This window comes from Musca vetustissima, unplaced genomic scaffold (assembly GCF_032173495.1).
Source record: "Musca vetustissima isolate MV318-11 ecotype Yass unplaced genomic scaffold, APGP_CSIRO_Mvet_v1 utg75198, whole genome shotgun sequence".
NCBI classification, from domain to species: Eukaryota; Metazoa; Arthropoda; class Insecta; order Diptera; family Muscidae; genus Musca; species Musca vetustissima.
Genome location: NW_026877125.1, coordinates 175,476 through 192,111, shown reverse-complemented (window position 1 = coordinate 192,111; position 16,636 = coordinate 175,476). Strand labels below are relative to the sequence as shown.

The following is a 16,636-nucleotide window of genomic DNA, read 5'->3' as shown; positions in this document are numbered from 1 at the left end:
AGCTGGAAACCAAAAATTTGGAATAATGGCTGCTGTTGGAATATAGAATTGAGATATGGAAGCATAGTACTTATGTGTACTAAATGATACTATATTTGGTACAACTTGATTATGTGTAAACGGATAGAGCTGGACTCCAGAATTTAGGAATTAAAATTACCTTATGGATGTAGGATTGACGTAGTTTTGGAAATTACACAAAAAGTACTAAATGGTATATGATACCAAATAGTTTATTTACAAATTGTTTTTGTGTGAAGAGATAGGGCTGAAATTTCATTTAGATTTTAGTGACCGGATAGACATTGAAAACATAAATTTGGAATGAAAATGAACTGTAATAAAATATTAAAAGCTTTTTAAAATTCAGAAAAATAGTTAAAGCATGATCAAGGTTTTAAAAATACAGATGACTAATAGTACGTTTACATTTAACCGGATTTCGTTAACCCAGTGGGTTTCAATTGTCATTTCCTTTGCATATATGTCAAATAAATCTTCATAAAGTAGGTTAACCCGGTAAAAAGTTCTAATGTACAAGGAGTTTAAAGATGACAAATTTTAGAAATATACGACTTATAGAGGACGTACATTTTATAGATCACAGCCAGTTAAAATACATATTTGGGTTTAATTCGTTTGAATGTTTGAATATATTAAAACAAACTTTCTCCTGTATAATTTCAATTTGTGGGTTACGTTTTTTGGCGAATATAATTACGATTAAAACCAAACTTTGCATAACCTAATATTTGAACCAAGCATATATAATGTTTGGCAGATGAGACTTATCGATCCAATTCTTTAAGCACTTCCCCACTAAGAACCTGAGTGGTTGTAAGGCACTAACTTTATTGTAATATATTTATCCTTAGGTTCTAATTAAACTACTCTTGCTTAGCCTAATCTCAAATACAAAATACTTATCAGAAAACTATTTATTATAACAATAGAATTTGATCTGTGGAGAGTTTTCCCATCATGTCCGTCATAAAATCTCAACACCAACAAAGTATTTTGAACAGGGCCAGATATCCCATTTTGTTGGCCATAATTAGAACATCGCTGATTACGATTCTGCAAGAAAAAAGAAAAATTTTGAAAATCGAATTGAAAATGGCGGTCATTTATTATAATAATTTTTGAACACGTTTTGTAGAGCTATGTTCACAGATTACAAAGTATCAAATGATGGATGTTTCGTTTAAGTCAAATAGATAGTTTTTGGTACGAAGATTTCACATCCAATATATAATCAAAAAATCAAAATTGGAGTGTACCGTTCAATAAGGGCTACCCCAAATAGTGGACCAAAATGTATCCTTTTTGGTTGAAGGTGAGACAAATTTATTTTTTTATTACATTTTTGCATTCAATTAATAACACTCGAAAATAACTCTGACATTTATGAACGGTCGCAATATTCCAGACAGAGAACATATCAAGGCGTCGATTGTCCAATACATTTTTAGTAAATACACTTTGTTTTAAGGTCGATCAATTAACTCATGTAAATAACATAAAACATATCGCGAAATTCTATATTAAAATGTGACTTCAGTGACTCACCGTAATAACGTGGTATCACATACATATTACAATAACAAACATGTGTTTTGTTGTTTTGGAGTGTTTACTTGCAAATTTCAATACCCAAAACAAAATTCATGAATTTCAAAATTTTGACATTTGGCCAAATAGTGGTGACTACTTTCCTAAGGCCCTAATCATTTGCCTTATAATTCCTTCACTTCAATGTTAAAATGCAGGACATAATCAAATTAATAATAAATAAATATAAATTCAATTTGAATGTATTAAGCAATGAATTTGAAGTACATTTAAATAGATTTATTCTTTTTTACTGCCCCTTTAAGGCAAATAAGAGTTTATTTTGCATTATTTTTCCTTTTTATTATTTAATAATATGAATATTTATTTAGTAATTATACAAAAACATTAATTTATAATATAAATTTAATATTAACGATCATTCTAAAAACTCCCAACACCAGCAAATCCAATTAGAATCACAGTGTTGTATAGTCAGTGGTGTTATCAATTCCCAGTGCTCATTACCACAACAATAAGAAGCAGCATAATAACAAACCGCTGTCAAATCTTTTTAACGCGTGTGCAATTTTTTCCCCGACATCTCCGGATTCGTGGCCAGGAAAAAGGGTTAAATATTGTTGGAATTTATCAATAAAATAAAACATGCCGACCATCGGAGTTAAACGTGATCTCTTATTCGAGGCATTGGGCAAAAAATACAGTAATGTCAAGAGAAATTAGTCGCTATTTATACGGAAAATTAATATGTGTGTGTGTCTGTGGTTTCTTTTATAGCCGATGATGAGTTTCAAACATTGTGTTTTGCCTTCGGTCTGGAACTGGATGAAGTCACAACAGAGAAACAAATGTTAACCCGTGAACAGGGTGATGATGCTGCTGGAGCTGCTGATGCTTCAGAGGAAATCATTTATCGTATTGATATTCCGGCAAATCGTTATGATTTGTTGTGTATGGAGGGTTTGGTCACCGGTCTGTTGGTGTTCCAGGGCAAGTAAGTTTTAAGAATGGGCGTTGTATTGAAAAACATTTTTAAATATCTCTCTTTTTTAATTGAAGAATCAAACCCCCACAATTTAAGATTGTGGAACCAGCTGATGGCAAACGTCAAGTTATGAAAATCTTACCCGAAACAGCCCAAATTCGTCCCTTTGCTGTGGCTGCAGTTTTGCGTAATATCACCCTGAATCAGGCTGCCTATGATTCCTTCATTGATCTGCAAGATAAATTGCATCAAAACATTTGCCGCAAACGTACCCTGGTGGCCATTGGCACTCACGATTTGGATACCATTCAAGGTCCATTTACATATGAGGCTCGTGCTCCCACAGATATCAGCTTTGTTCCCTTGAACCAAACCAAATCCATGAATGGCAATGAATTAATGGAATTCTATTCGACTCATGCTCAACTAAAACAATATTTACCCATTATACGTGACTCACCAGTATACCCAGTAATTTATGATGCCAATGGTGTGGTCTTGTCATTGCCACCCATCATTAACGGTGATCATTCAAAGATTTCATTGAAAACCAAGAATGTTTTCATTGAATGTACAGCCACAGATTTAACCAAAGCTAAGGTTGTGTTGGACACAATTGTCTGCATGTTTTCAGCACATTGCGACGAAAAATTCAGTGTTGAACCCTGTGATGTTATACAGCCGGATGGTACCACTGTAACCTATCCCGAATTGGAAGTACGTGAAGAAACCATTTCTGCCAAAAAGGCTAACTTAGCCATTGGTATTTCGGAGAGTCCCGAAAAAATTGCCGATATGTTGACACGCATGTATTTGGAAGCAGAATGTCAGGCTGATGGTGATCAAATTAAAGTTAAAATTCCACCCACTCGGCATGATGTCATTCATGCCTGTGATATTTATGAAGATGTGGCAATTGCCTTTGGCTATAATAACATTACGAAGTCGCTGCCTTCATTTATGCACATTGCCAAACAATACCCATTGAACAAATTAACCGAACAGCTCAGGGAACAAGTGGCTCAGGCTGGTTTTACTGAAGCCCTCACCTTTACATTGTGTTCTCGTGATGATATTGCACGTAAATTGAATAAATCTATTGATAATATACCAGCTGTGCATATTGCAAATCCCAAGACATTAGAATTCCAAGTTGTAAGAACAACTCTATTGCCAGGCCTACTAAAGACACTGGTGGCCAATCGTAAAATGCCACTGCCCTTGAAATTGTTTGAAATTAGTGATGTTGTTGTGGCCGATGATGATACTGAGGTTGGAGCACGCAACGAAAGGCGTTTGTGTGCTGTTAACTGCAATAAAACTGCAGGTTTTGAGGTCGTACATGGTCTCTTGGATCGTGTTATGCAATTGCTTGAGGTACCATGGAAATCATCGAACTCTAAAAATACTGGATATTATCTACAAGCTGCTGAGGGTAGGTTTTTCAAAATTGATGATACAAAATAAAAATTAAATTTTAATAAATCATTTTCTTCCCTGTAGATCCTTCATATTTCCCCGGCCGTTGTGCCCACATTATGTTGAACAATGTTGCCATTGGTAAAATTGGTGTACTTCATCCCACAGTTTTACAAGCCTTTGAATTGACCACACCATGCTCGGTGGTAGAATTCAACATTGAACCATTTGTGTAAACATATGGAGTAGTAATTCTTGGAAATGCATTTTTAGCTTGGTGTGGCGTAAAGAGATATTTAAGCAAATGAAATAATCAATTTTACAAGAGTTTGAAATAAACAATTAAAAAAGAAAATTCTTAAAAATTGCAACAACTTACTTTTTATTAATTTATTATGACATTCACACTGTAAAAGGAAAATAATTATAATAAAGCTCTAAGCCTTAAATCATAATCATATACCTAAAAGTGGTAAAATATTTATTATTTTTCATTGGAAGGCTTTTTTACCAAATGAGAGCCGAAAATGGCAAAATTCTTATGGAAAACCTGTCCAAAATTCTTATATCCAAAATTCTTATTCTTTTAAAATTGCAATATTTTTGTCTCGAAATTTTTGTTCAAAGTCTCTTGGAAGAAGTTTTTCCCATACTGCCTTTCCTTTCTCATTGAATAGGAATCCCTTTAGCTGTAATTGGGCTAACTTGTGGATATACTCGATACTATTCTTGATTATAAAGGAGTTCGTGACAGCGGTGTGCTGATGAAGTCAAACCAGCAGCAGTAGAAAAGGGTAGACACAATCAGCCTTATTCTGGGTATTCGCTAGGGAGAGATCTCGCTTGTGAAATTTTTTTCTCTTTCACACTCTAGCCTTATTCTGTATGGATAGGGAGAAGCAAAAAATGCGAGATGCGGATTTGAATTTTCAAGAAATGGTGTTTGAAAAAAGATCCGCGTTGCCAATTTTAATTTGATTTTGTAATATTTTTTAATAATTTATTTATTCCATTTCTTTTTTAAAATTATTAATTTTTATTATTATTTAAACTTTATAACAATAATTTACGTAGTTACTTAGCTGGCTTGTTACAGAACGGTTGTTCCATAAGCAGAGCTTAAAAAAGATTTCCAAGCGATTTGAAAGACTATATTCCGAGATCCATATAACAGCACGGGTAGTATCAGTGTGAGTTTGGTCTGGCGGGAGGTGGCCTTGTTTCTAATTGCTTACTTAGACCATAGTAGCATCTGTTGGCCAACACTAACATTCTCCGAATTTCAAAACTGATGTCAATAGTTTTATTTATTGCGGCACCAAGGTATATAAAATCTTTAACTACCTCGACGCTGTAGTTCTCAAGTTCCACAGTTGGTCCGAGTCTACTAGCATCTTGCCATCGACGAATAGGTGGAATGTGTCGATGTATTTTCATGGGTCTTTTCCAGTATCTGGCGCAGAGTTAACATCTGGTCAATGGTGGATTTGCCAGGTCTGAAGCCGCATTGGTACAGTCCAATAATGTCATTGACCATTGGCTTCAGTCGTTCACACAGCACGCTGGATAGCACTTTATATGCGATGGGAAGAAGACTAATTCCTCTATAGTGCACATATCGTCTTGTCTCCTTTTTGTGCACGGGACACATGATACTGAGGTTCCAATCAGTTGATGCATGCTCCTTACCAGCATCTGACCACCAGTCATGAATAGTTTGGCTGGAAACCCATCGGTTCTTGCTCCTTTATTACTCTTCAGCCGATTGATTGCTATTCTGATCTCATCTTGGCTAGGTGGTATACATTCTATACCGTCATCTCATATTGGTACCAGAAGCTTTTCAAAATGCTGCATATCCTCAACACGCTGTCTGTATCTGTCACCTGGTTACCTTCTTCATCTCTACAATATGAATGTGAAATGGTAAAACTGCTTTGTAATTAAAAGAAAATAAATAAATGTGGCAACATACAACGGAATTTGAAACAGCTGTTTATTGTTCTGATGCAATTTGGTGTAACAACTACAACCAGATTATAAATAAAAGAACATATTTTATGATTGCAAACATATAATATTCAAAATAATCATAAAATAAGTATTGTGTAGATATTTTTAATACTTATATTTTTTGTGATCAGATCCATTTAAATGTATTAGCGAAAAATTTCTCACAAAATGTCATCACATTCTGTAATCCAGAATAACTATTTTTTCTCCTAAGCGGATTTTTTCGCCTTCGAACTTGATTCAGAATAAGGCAAAAGCGAGAATGCGAAACAATTCCTTGTGAAATGTTGTTCAGAATAAGTCGAAGGGGAAGAGCGAGTAAATTCACGTGGAATTGACATCCATAATAAGGCTGAATATTTAAATTTTTTTTTTGGAGAGACAGATACATTTCTCACAAAATATCATCACATTCTCCCATTCCCTGTTATCCAGAACAACTATTTTTTCCCCAAACCGATTTTTTCGCTTTCGAACTTGATTCAAGATAAGGAAAAAGTGAAAATGCGAAAAAATCGCTGCGAGTTCTGGTTCAGAGTAACTTTAAAGGAAAGAGCGAACAAATTCACGGTGAATTGATGTGTCCTGAATAAGGCTGAGTAACGAATATCAGTAACCTACTGACTTTTTCATTATCCGCAACCTGTAGACGAGTTTAATAGCATTCAGCGCTCAAATCCCCGGTAAATAAACTTACATCCTTTCTTTCAGCTCTCACCAATAAAACAATAATTCTCTTGTTCTTCTTTGTATGTTGTTTTTATTTAGCATTTGTGTTTTTTTGTTTTCATTTTTTTTTGTTCTTTACTCATTTTTATCTGTTTAATATTATTACTAGTGGATTTGTTTTTAATAATATTTTTCTTTTCGGTTTTTATCAGTTTTATGGTTTTTAATTTTCTTTTATATTTCGTCTTAGTTTGTATATAGAGAAATTGCAATTTAACTTTGTTGTGGAGTAATAATTAAATGCAATTTCAAAATGTTTTTTTGTTTTAGATTAATTATTTTGCATTATTTCTATAAGAATGCATTTTAATAATATATTTGTTGTTGTTATTTGTTATTATTTTTAAGAGGGATTTCTGTCGGCTTGTAACTACGCTTTTTGTTTGTGGTTATACTTAGATTCGAATACGGTGTTTTTTGTTTCATTTTATTTTTTTTTTTTTTGCAGTTTTCACATTTTGTTTTATATTTTTTCTTCTTTATGCATAGTTATATTAATAATAATCATAATAATAATTAATATATTATTAATACAATAATAATATTTGTTGTTGTTCGGTTTGGTTTTATTTTGTTTCAATGTAATATATTATTAATATATACGTTTTTAGGTTTGGTTTTTTATCGTTTTAATAATAATAATAATCATAATATAATAATAAATAGTATTTTAAATAATATTTGTATATGCATTGTAATATTGTTTTTTATTACTTTTTCAATAACTCTTGCATATATTATCTGCCCGTAGTTTTTTACGAGTAATGACATTTTATGAAGCAAATGCTTTTTTTTATACAAGTCTGTGATTTTTTCCCCACTTTCCACCCATTTTATCTCGGGGTTTCCTCTTCTTGTCATAAAGTAATAATAGTGGTTTTCCGTATGGCCTTTCTCTGAGGATTGTAATCCTAATTATTCATTTTTTTATTTTTGTATACTTTCAATATCTACTAATTTCTAATTGTTATCATTTCATTTTTTAATATATAATTTTAAGTAATAAAAAACATGAATATGATCGTTACATAGTTAGTTAGATTTTGGTTTTGAAATTTTTTTTATTGGAATGAGAATGAATGAGAGTGTATTTATTTTTTGTTTCTACCCAGCAAACATTATGGCGCCATTAATAGAGGATGAGTAACTAATTTATTATATTTTAATTTTTGGTTTTTGAATATTTCTTTTTCAATTCAAAATTTTATAAATATTTTTTTATATTCTTGTTAATAATAAGATTTTATAAAGTCACTTGTTACTGTTGTTGTTTTTTTTTTCAGAATTTAATGTAATTTTAGCGATTTTTTCTTTCATTTATAAACATTGCTTGCAGCTTTTAGAGTATAATTGTTAAATGGTATTTTTTTAATTAGTAATATTAAAAAGAAAAAGGTGATCGTAAATAAAGACATGAATAAACAATTTATTTTTAAATATTAAAAATAGCTATTTTTAAAGAGTATGTATATAAAATAATAACAATTTTTATATATGAGTTGCATGTAAGATATATGTAATAGAAAATTATTAAATAGGAAAGAATATTTAATAACAATAAATAATATTCAAGATTGATCAAAATTTTAGGTATCAAGCACCATCCATTAGAACAAAACAAAATTATTGGAACTCTAAAGTGTAACTTAAAAAATATAAAGTCTCAACACCCATAAGTTAATTGTTTTTAGACATATTCAGCTCAGATTACTCAACTTATGATTACTCAAATTTATTACATAAAATAATGAAAAAATAAGTGAAAAAATTAATTAAAAAAATATATTACATCACATAATAAAATAAGTGAAAGCATAACCAGAATACCGGACAAAATTTTAAATATGTTTTTATTTGAGATTTTAGCTAGAAAATAGCTTCATGTTAATAACCCACTATATTCAAAAAAAGAAATAACAAGAAAACTGTAAGCGTGAGCAACTCGAGATGTAAGGAGTCAGAATGAAGTCCGGAAATTTTACCAATGAGTAAAACACCAAACCGAAGACTTTGGCGCAGGCACATCCTCCTGTAGAGTTAAAGAAGGAAGCCTGGTGGCAGATACAGACAGCGTTTTGAGCATCTGGAAGGAGCATTTTGAAAAGCTTCTGGTATCAAATAGTGGCTGTGAACAAGATACTTCAAAACCAATAAGAGATGACGGTATAAAGCGTATACCACCTAGCCAAGATGAGGTCAGAATAGCAATCAATCGGCTGAAGAATAATAAAGCAGCAGGTGCCGATGGGTTACCTGCCGAACTATTTAAGACTTGTGGTCAGATGCTGGTCAGGAGCATGTACCAGCCAATTTGTACAATTTGGCTAGAGGAATGCATGCCCCACGATTGGAACCCCAGCATCCTGTGTCCCGTGTACAAAAATGGAGACAAGACGATATGTGCCAACTACAGAGGAATAAGTCTCCTTGACATCGCATATAAAGTGCTATCCAGTGTGCTGTGTGAACGACTGAAGGCAATGAATGGTCAATGACATTATTGGAACATACCAATGCGGCTTCAGGCCTGGCAAATCCACCATAGACCAGATTTTCACTCTGCGCCAAATCCTGAAAAAAAACCCCCAAGAAAACCACATCGACACATTCCACCTATTCGTCGACTATAAAGCCGCATTCGACAACCCTATCCGTTCAGAGGTGTTTAAAGGCATGTCTGAGTTCGGCATTCCTGCATAATTAATACGGCTATGCAGGATAACTTTGAGTGGCACCAGGTCAGTAGCGGAATTTGGAAAGGACCTTTCGGAGCAATTATAATACCGAACGAGGATTCAGACAAGGTGGCAGTGTGTCGTGTGACCTTTGTCAAAGTGGGTCTGGCAGTAAATGGCGAAAAGACCATGCTGATGGTAACAACGTGCAAGACGTCCAGTAGTCTCGGACCAACTGTGGAACTTGAAAACTACATCTTCGAGGTATTGAACGATTTTATATACCTAGGTACCGCCATAAATAAAACTAAAGCCATCAGTTTTGAAATTCTGAGAAGGATAGTGTTGGCCAACAGGTGCTACTATGATCTGAGTAAGCAACTCAAAAGCAAGGCCACCTCTCGCTAGACCAAACTCACACTCTACAAGATGCTGATACTACTCGTGCTGTTGTATGGATTTGAAGCATGGGTACTTGCGCAAGCAGATGAGGCCGCTCTTAAAGTGTTTGAGAGAAAAAAATCTCCGAAAGATCTATGGACCGATCTGCTAGACGGTGAATATCGCCGTCGAATGAACCATGGGCTGTACCAGCTATTCTCGGACATCGGTATTGTTAGACGCATTGAGCTGCAGCGTCTACGTTGGCTAGGTCATGTTGTGAGAATGGATGAAGATGCCCCAGCACAAAAGCACATATAAAAGCGAGTCAACTGATGGCTCACGCAGAAGGGGAAGGTCACGAAATAAATGGAAAGATCAAGTGGAAACCACATTGCAGACTATGATATTTCAAACTTGAAAAACTGCGTAAAAGACCGACGCGCCTGGAAATCTTTTTTTAATTTCGGCTTATGGAACGAAAGTTCTGTCACAAGCCAGCTAAATAAGTAAGTACATAACAGTTTTACAGCGGATTCTTGATATTTCACTTTTATATTGTTATAAAGTTATTTAAACATAAAGTTATTAAAACTTAATAAAAAGTAACGTTTACAAAAATCAATAAATATAATAATATTAAAAAATATTGAATGTGAAAGCGAAATCTCTCTCTAGGAAAAATCATAAAAAGTCTAACAAATAACATATTTCAAGAACATAAATATTTATTAATTAACGAGAGCTCTTTAGATAAGCTTTACTTCAATAATTTGTAAAAAATTTATTAAATTTCTAAAACATATTTATTTATTGTTGGTGAGGTCTTTAATTTAAATATTTTATTTGAATAATTAATAATGAATATAAAACAAATAGGAAAAAAGTGTTCAATTTTAAAAATGTATTTTTCTTATTGTGAATTGGTAATAATAAAATAAAAATGAACATATTTATAAATTATTTAATGTGAATTTATTTTAAAATGTATTTTAGTATAATTTTTTTTAACTTTTGTAGATTAATGTTTTTGTTTTAATTTTTTATTAAAGCAAGCAATTGTTATAGTGTATACCGTTTAATATTCATTTTTTATGTTAGTTATATATTTTTTTAGTTTATATAGATTTAAATTTTGTTTTGGTTATGTTTAATGTCTAATAATTTTTAAAAGGGTTCATATAATTTATTTATGGTATGTTTTTTTTTCTTTGTCGATCAAATAAAATAAAAGAAAAAGCAGTGCATAGTTTTATGTATTATTTATTTTTTGGTTACAAAGTTTTCAAAGTTCCAAATGTGTGTTTGTATATGCAAGGTATGTATTAGGTATATGTTGTGGTTCACAGAAATGGGATTTTAAATTCCACAATTATTATTATTATTAATTGAGTGCTGTTTTATATATATACCTTAGTCCTGAAATATTTAAGTTTTTTTTTAAGTTATTGCTCACAAAGAATTCTCGGCCACGATTTGCAGCTAGTGGAATAAATACATATATAGTTAAAGACACGGATGGCCAGCAGATCTTATTGGATGGTCGAGTTAATGGAAGATTGAGGGGCTCCTATAAATAAACAGAAGTATGGGTTTGCGTCACCTGCCCATTGGCTAGCTAAGACTCAGAGTTTACAGTTTCTCTATGCCGTTGTTCATTGCTAATGTGGATGTATTGATACTGTCAGTCTTAACCGTAATCCTTTTACCTCTAAATACTGTTTTAATACCAGTAGTACTTGCCTGGCGGATGCGGACAACATCTTGACTGACGTTCATTTCGTAAACAAAGAGGAAGTCACGTCCCACACCGTGGTAAGCAATGTAACACCCATTCTATTCCAAAGAGGAAAATCCAGTTCTACGTGCACCCAAGATGAAATGTCATTACTTGAAGGACTAGTAGCAATTAAGCAAGCAGGAGACACAGCAACAAATTTCATAAACAAAGTGTATGACGACTTCTAAAAACCAGTGCGAATCTTAAAGTATGTGAGAAACGTTCAAAAGAAGCAATCCGCAAGTACCAACGAGCGAAATTCAAATCAGGAAATTTTACAGCATTTACACGGTATACTTCCGTCTTAACCAAATTGACGACAAAGAGAATCCCCAGTACTGCTCTAAATCTAATTAATCATAGTACTCACAGCAGGAACATCGAAGGAGTCTTTAAAAATGTCGAAACTCATCACGAAATTCAAATCAGGAAATTTTACAGCAAATCAGGAAATTGTACAGCAAACAAATTGACGACAAAGTGAATCCCCAGTACAGCTCAAAATCTAATTATTCAGAGTCCTCACAGCAGGCACATCGAAGGAGTCTTTAAAAATGTCGAAACTCTCACGAATCAGGAAATTTTACAGCAAATCAGGAAATTTTACAGCTAATCAGGAAATTTTACAGCAAACAAATTGACGACAAAGTGAATCCCCAGTACAGCTCAAAATCTAATTATTCAGAGTCCTCACAGCAGGTACATCGAAGGAAGTCCGATTCATCGGACTTCAAAAAGTATCAACATAAAAACAATGGCATTTCAGAGATAAATTATTACAGGTCCACTTGCAAATTTTTCATCTTATTAGAGAGAACCCTAGGTGTGTGAAAAAGTTTCGATAAACTATTCTCGCATGCTATGAACAAAAATCAGGTCCAAACATTTTCACAAAAATTAAAGTTGCCAATTTCAGTCGGAATCTTTACCAAACCTTCAAGTCTAACAACAATGTAATCTGCACTGCCAAAAGGCTCGAGCTTGAGACTCTTGAACCATCCAAAACCTTTGGGTTCGTTCATAATTAGGCAGCGCATCGGAAAATAATGTCGCGTCAAAACGAAAATGTACTCAAAGGAATGACAGAGTAATAAATATTTGTATCTTAAATGTCACATAGCTTTTAGAAGGGCAAATATGCTGAACTCTACAAGTCCTGGAGTGTAGATATATTTTTTTATTAGACACCAAACCATTGGCCTGTCTTCTCCTCTTCCAAAAAACTCCCTAAAAAGAACCATTGAATTTCAAATAAATGGTACACAAAAAGGTAGATAGAAAGAATAAAGAAATTTGTATTTTTTCAATCGCCAAAAACTGCCTACAACAGTACTCCCATGTTGTGTCAATTGATTTATTTTCTTAAATGTTCAAATTTAAAGCATAGTTCTAGGCGCTAAAATAAAATCACTTTGTCCATTACATTTGAATGTAGTTGATTATTAAATATAACGCCTGAAACCATGCTTCATTTTTCCAAAAATTTATAAAATAACACAAAGCAAAGACATAAAAGTATAAAGATAGGACAATCGATACGTCAACAATTTCCAATAGATGGCTTTTCCTCTGTTGTTACGATATCATAACAACAGAGCGAACAGAATTAAACGTTTTAATCGCTATATAGCAAGCTTATAAAATAAAAATATATTTTGTATGTGCAGATCTCTGATTTTATTTACATTTTATACACACATTTTCGCGTATTAGCGTTTTTATTCTTAACATGCCTCTGTTATGCCTGATACCCCCTGGATATTTTTTCATAAACTATTTTGTCAAAATGCATTTTGTCGAGTCTTTACGGTTTCTATGTCTTTGCACAAAGCCCCCTTCAACCAATCTGGCAACGTTGCTGTGAAATTAGCCATTTAGCAAAATGTAAATTCTTTGATTTTCCATTTTGTGGTACTAGGCAAACAGAACGATGTAGCAGCTATATTTTAACACAAGGTTAAATTGAAATGCCTATAATTCAGCAATGCATTAACAGATTTTCATGAAACTATTACCATTAGTAAGGGGAAAAAGTGTAGTTTTTATAGAAATCGATAATTTAAAGAAATTGTTTGTGAGTAGCGAGAAAATCACGAGTGTTTGTGGACTTCCTTAATGCCATATAACTAGGGGAAATTTTGCAATTTTTGGAAAATTTTGGACATTTAGTTATTGTTGAAGAGATGGACAACAACGAAAACCCTTTGATTTGATTAAAACCCTTAAAATTGTGGCAGTATGAGGGAATTTACAAAGTGTCATTTAATTTGCAATTTTACTATTTTAAGACGAAAAAATGGAATTGTTCGATCGATTTTCAATAAATCTACAAAATTTTAGATTGTAATTTGTTTTTGATGGATTTTTGTCTTCCCTTTTAAAGTTAGAAACAAACCCCCTAAATAATGAAATAAAATGTGAACCACAACAGAACCCAATAAGGTATAATTTTGTTCTTGTTTTTTGGTACTAATAATTGTTCATTTCATTTTTTATTTATATTTTTAAATGTTGTTAATTGTTTTTTTATCTTTTGTTAGATTTCTTTCTTAGCAGAGTTATTTGATTTTCCATACACCAAAAAACCTTGCAAATGTTAGCTTGTTTCTTTAGTGAAACTTTTAGGTTATTTTTATTGATATTTTGACAATGGAAATGTTATTAATGTGTCCCTTTTTGCATCAATATATGACCAGTGGTCGGCGACAATTTCCTTTAAAAATCCGAATTTTAATTGTGTCCATAATTTTACAATTATAAATATCTATTCTTCATATTTATATAAAGACAAAATTAATATCAATACATGCTTTAAAATCCGCCTAAGACTCCTTAAAATCTGTCAGGACAAAGTAAGATCAATATTGTAAATTGTCTGCCACGAAGTTGAAGAGTTCGTCTAGTAGTTCCACATATACAGAAAAATGGGGCGAGATCAGTAGACAAATATCTACTTATAGCCACATTAGGCTATGTCCACCTATGAAAATATCTTAAATTGGATAAGACCTATATTCCATAGTTTCTGCAAAAAAAGACCCCTAAATGTCAACCGTTTAAAAAATACACATAAGTCCTACGTCAAAACGTAGACCTATTAAATTTTCGGCAAGGACATTTTTAAAAGACCAAGAACTGAAATTCTAATGCTGCGGTAAAAGTAGGAGAATTGATCAAAATGTTTAATTCCAAACACCCACAATGTATGTGAAAAATGTCAAAGCTTCACATTATCAAGTTTTTAAAAATATTGAACCTTTGAGTTATCACCAGTAGTGGACCGATAGGCTTCAATTTACTATGTGTGATGTTACTACTACTGACCTCATTTTTAAATCCAAACATCCAAGCAACAGTCGCAATGAATGTGAAAAACGTCCAAAATCTATTTTAATTATTATGATCTCTAACGCGTGTGTGATAGTTCCCAAAAAGAGTGGACCCATAGGTTTCATTTTCAGACTTAATTGGAAGAAATATTACGATAAGCTAATTTTGGATAAAATTTGATATTTCAGTCATATGATTTTTTTAAAGTTTCAAAAGTAGGGCCTCTTTATGTAACAATTACCAGCAGCGGTGGATCGATGAGAAGACTCTATCTTCGGTCTTGATTGGTGGAAAAAAAGTTTTACGAGTAAACTTCATCTCTTGCCAGAAAAAACTTACGCTTTGCAAGATGCTGATATTAGTCGTGCTGTTGTATGGAGCTGAAGCATGGGTACTTGCGCAAGCAGATGAGGCAGCTCTTGAAGTGTTTGAGGGAAAAATTACCGGAAGATCTATGGGCCGATCTGCGTCCACGGCGAATATTGTCGTCAAATGAACCATGAGCTATACCATCTATTCTCGGACATCGATATACTCAGACGGATCGAGATGCAGCGAGTACGTTGGCTGGCTAGGTCATGTTGGGAGAATGGATGATGATTCCCCCCACTCAAAAGGCATATAAAAGCGGGCCAAGTGATGGTCACGCAGAAGGTGTAGTCCACAAATCCGATGGAAAGATCAAAAAGAAGACAACATCTCGGAACATGGTTTTCAAATTGGATCTCGAATCTCGCACAGACCGACGCGCTTGAAAATCTCTTTTTAAGCTCGGCTTATAGAACAAACATTCTGCTACATTCTACTCCATTCACTTCTTAAAAAATGTACATGTTTTCATAATGTTGACCCTTTTGAGGGGGAGGTACAAAACAGACTTCACGACTATTCTAGTTGTGATATATGATGATTTGCAAAGTTTGTAAATTCAGAATTGATTTGATTCGAATATCTCTGATATTTTAAAATTTTCTTCAAAATGTTAACCAGATTTTTCTACAAACTATAGTTTTTTTCTACAAGCTATAACTTTTGAAGAAGTTATTGCGATGGGCAAAGTTTAAAAAAAAATCGGTTAGTGTCTACATTAGGAGCCTAAATAGATTGCAAAAGATTTAGAACGGATGATTTGCAGGACAACCAAAGACGCCATTTAGATGACATAAAGCTTCCAGTTTCGTCATATGATAGTTTTTTAAATGCTAAACATGGATAAAGGGTCTTCGACATCATAAAAAAAAAACAATAAAAGTGGTGGATAAAATCCATTCGTAACGTTTAAGTATGAGTTGGCGCCAGGCGCCACATCTTTAATTTAGATTTTTTAAGCCCTAACATTTCTACATTTTTGCCACAATTATAAAATTATTCTCTATAAAGTTATAACCACTGTTTTGTTTTTTTCTGCAATTTTCCTCTTGTCAACGTCAATTCTTCATGGTGTTATAGTTTTTCGGTATTTTATAAAATTGTGTATCCAGTTATAAAGCCTACAAGAAATAAGGCGGCGGCGACAAGTGAATTAAAAAAAACTAATGACTATACAACAAAATTTCAAATGATGGCAACGAATGATTGGTGGTGATCAAGGTTTATTCATAAGGTTAACAGGGAGACGAATTCAAAGTCTTCATTGACTGTCAGATATATTTTTTGAAGAATAAATAAAATATTTTTATTCGAAACAAAATATTCGTGCATATTCTTATCAATACGCCTTTTTTGAAAGATATTTGGACCTTTTATTCTGTT

General features: G+C 32.9%; 1 protein-coding gene across 1 annotated transcript; it reads left to right on the top strand.

Annotated features, from left to right (window-relative positions):
* The first annotated feature begins 2,104 nt into the window (after positions 1 to 2,104).
* LOC133321696 (phenylalanine--tRNA ligase beta subunit) lies at positions 2,105 to 4,212 on the top strand. Its single transcript, XM_061530780.1, has 4 exons — positions 2,105 to 2,275; positions 2,350 to 2,566; positions 2,632 to 3,992; positions 4,061 to 4,212. The coding sequence occupies exons 1-4, from the start codon at positions 2,218 to 2,220 to the stop codon at positions 4,210 to 4,212; spliced, it is 1,788 nt and encodes a 595-aa protein (XP_061386764.1). The 5' UTR covers positions 2,105 to 2,217.
* The last annotated feature ends 12,424 nt before the right edge of the window (positions 4,213 to 16,636 follow it).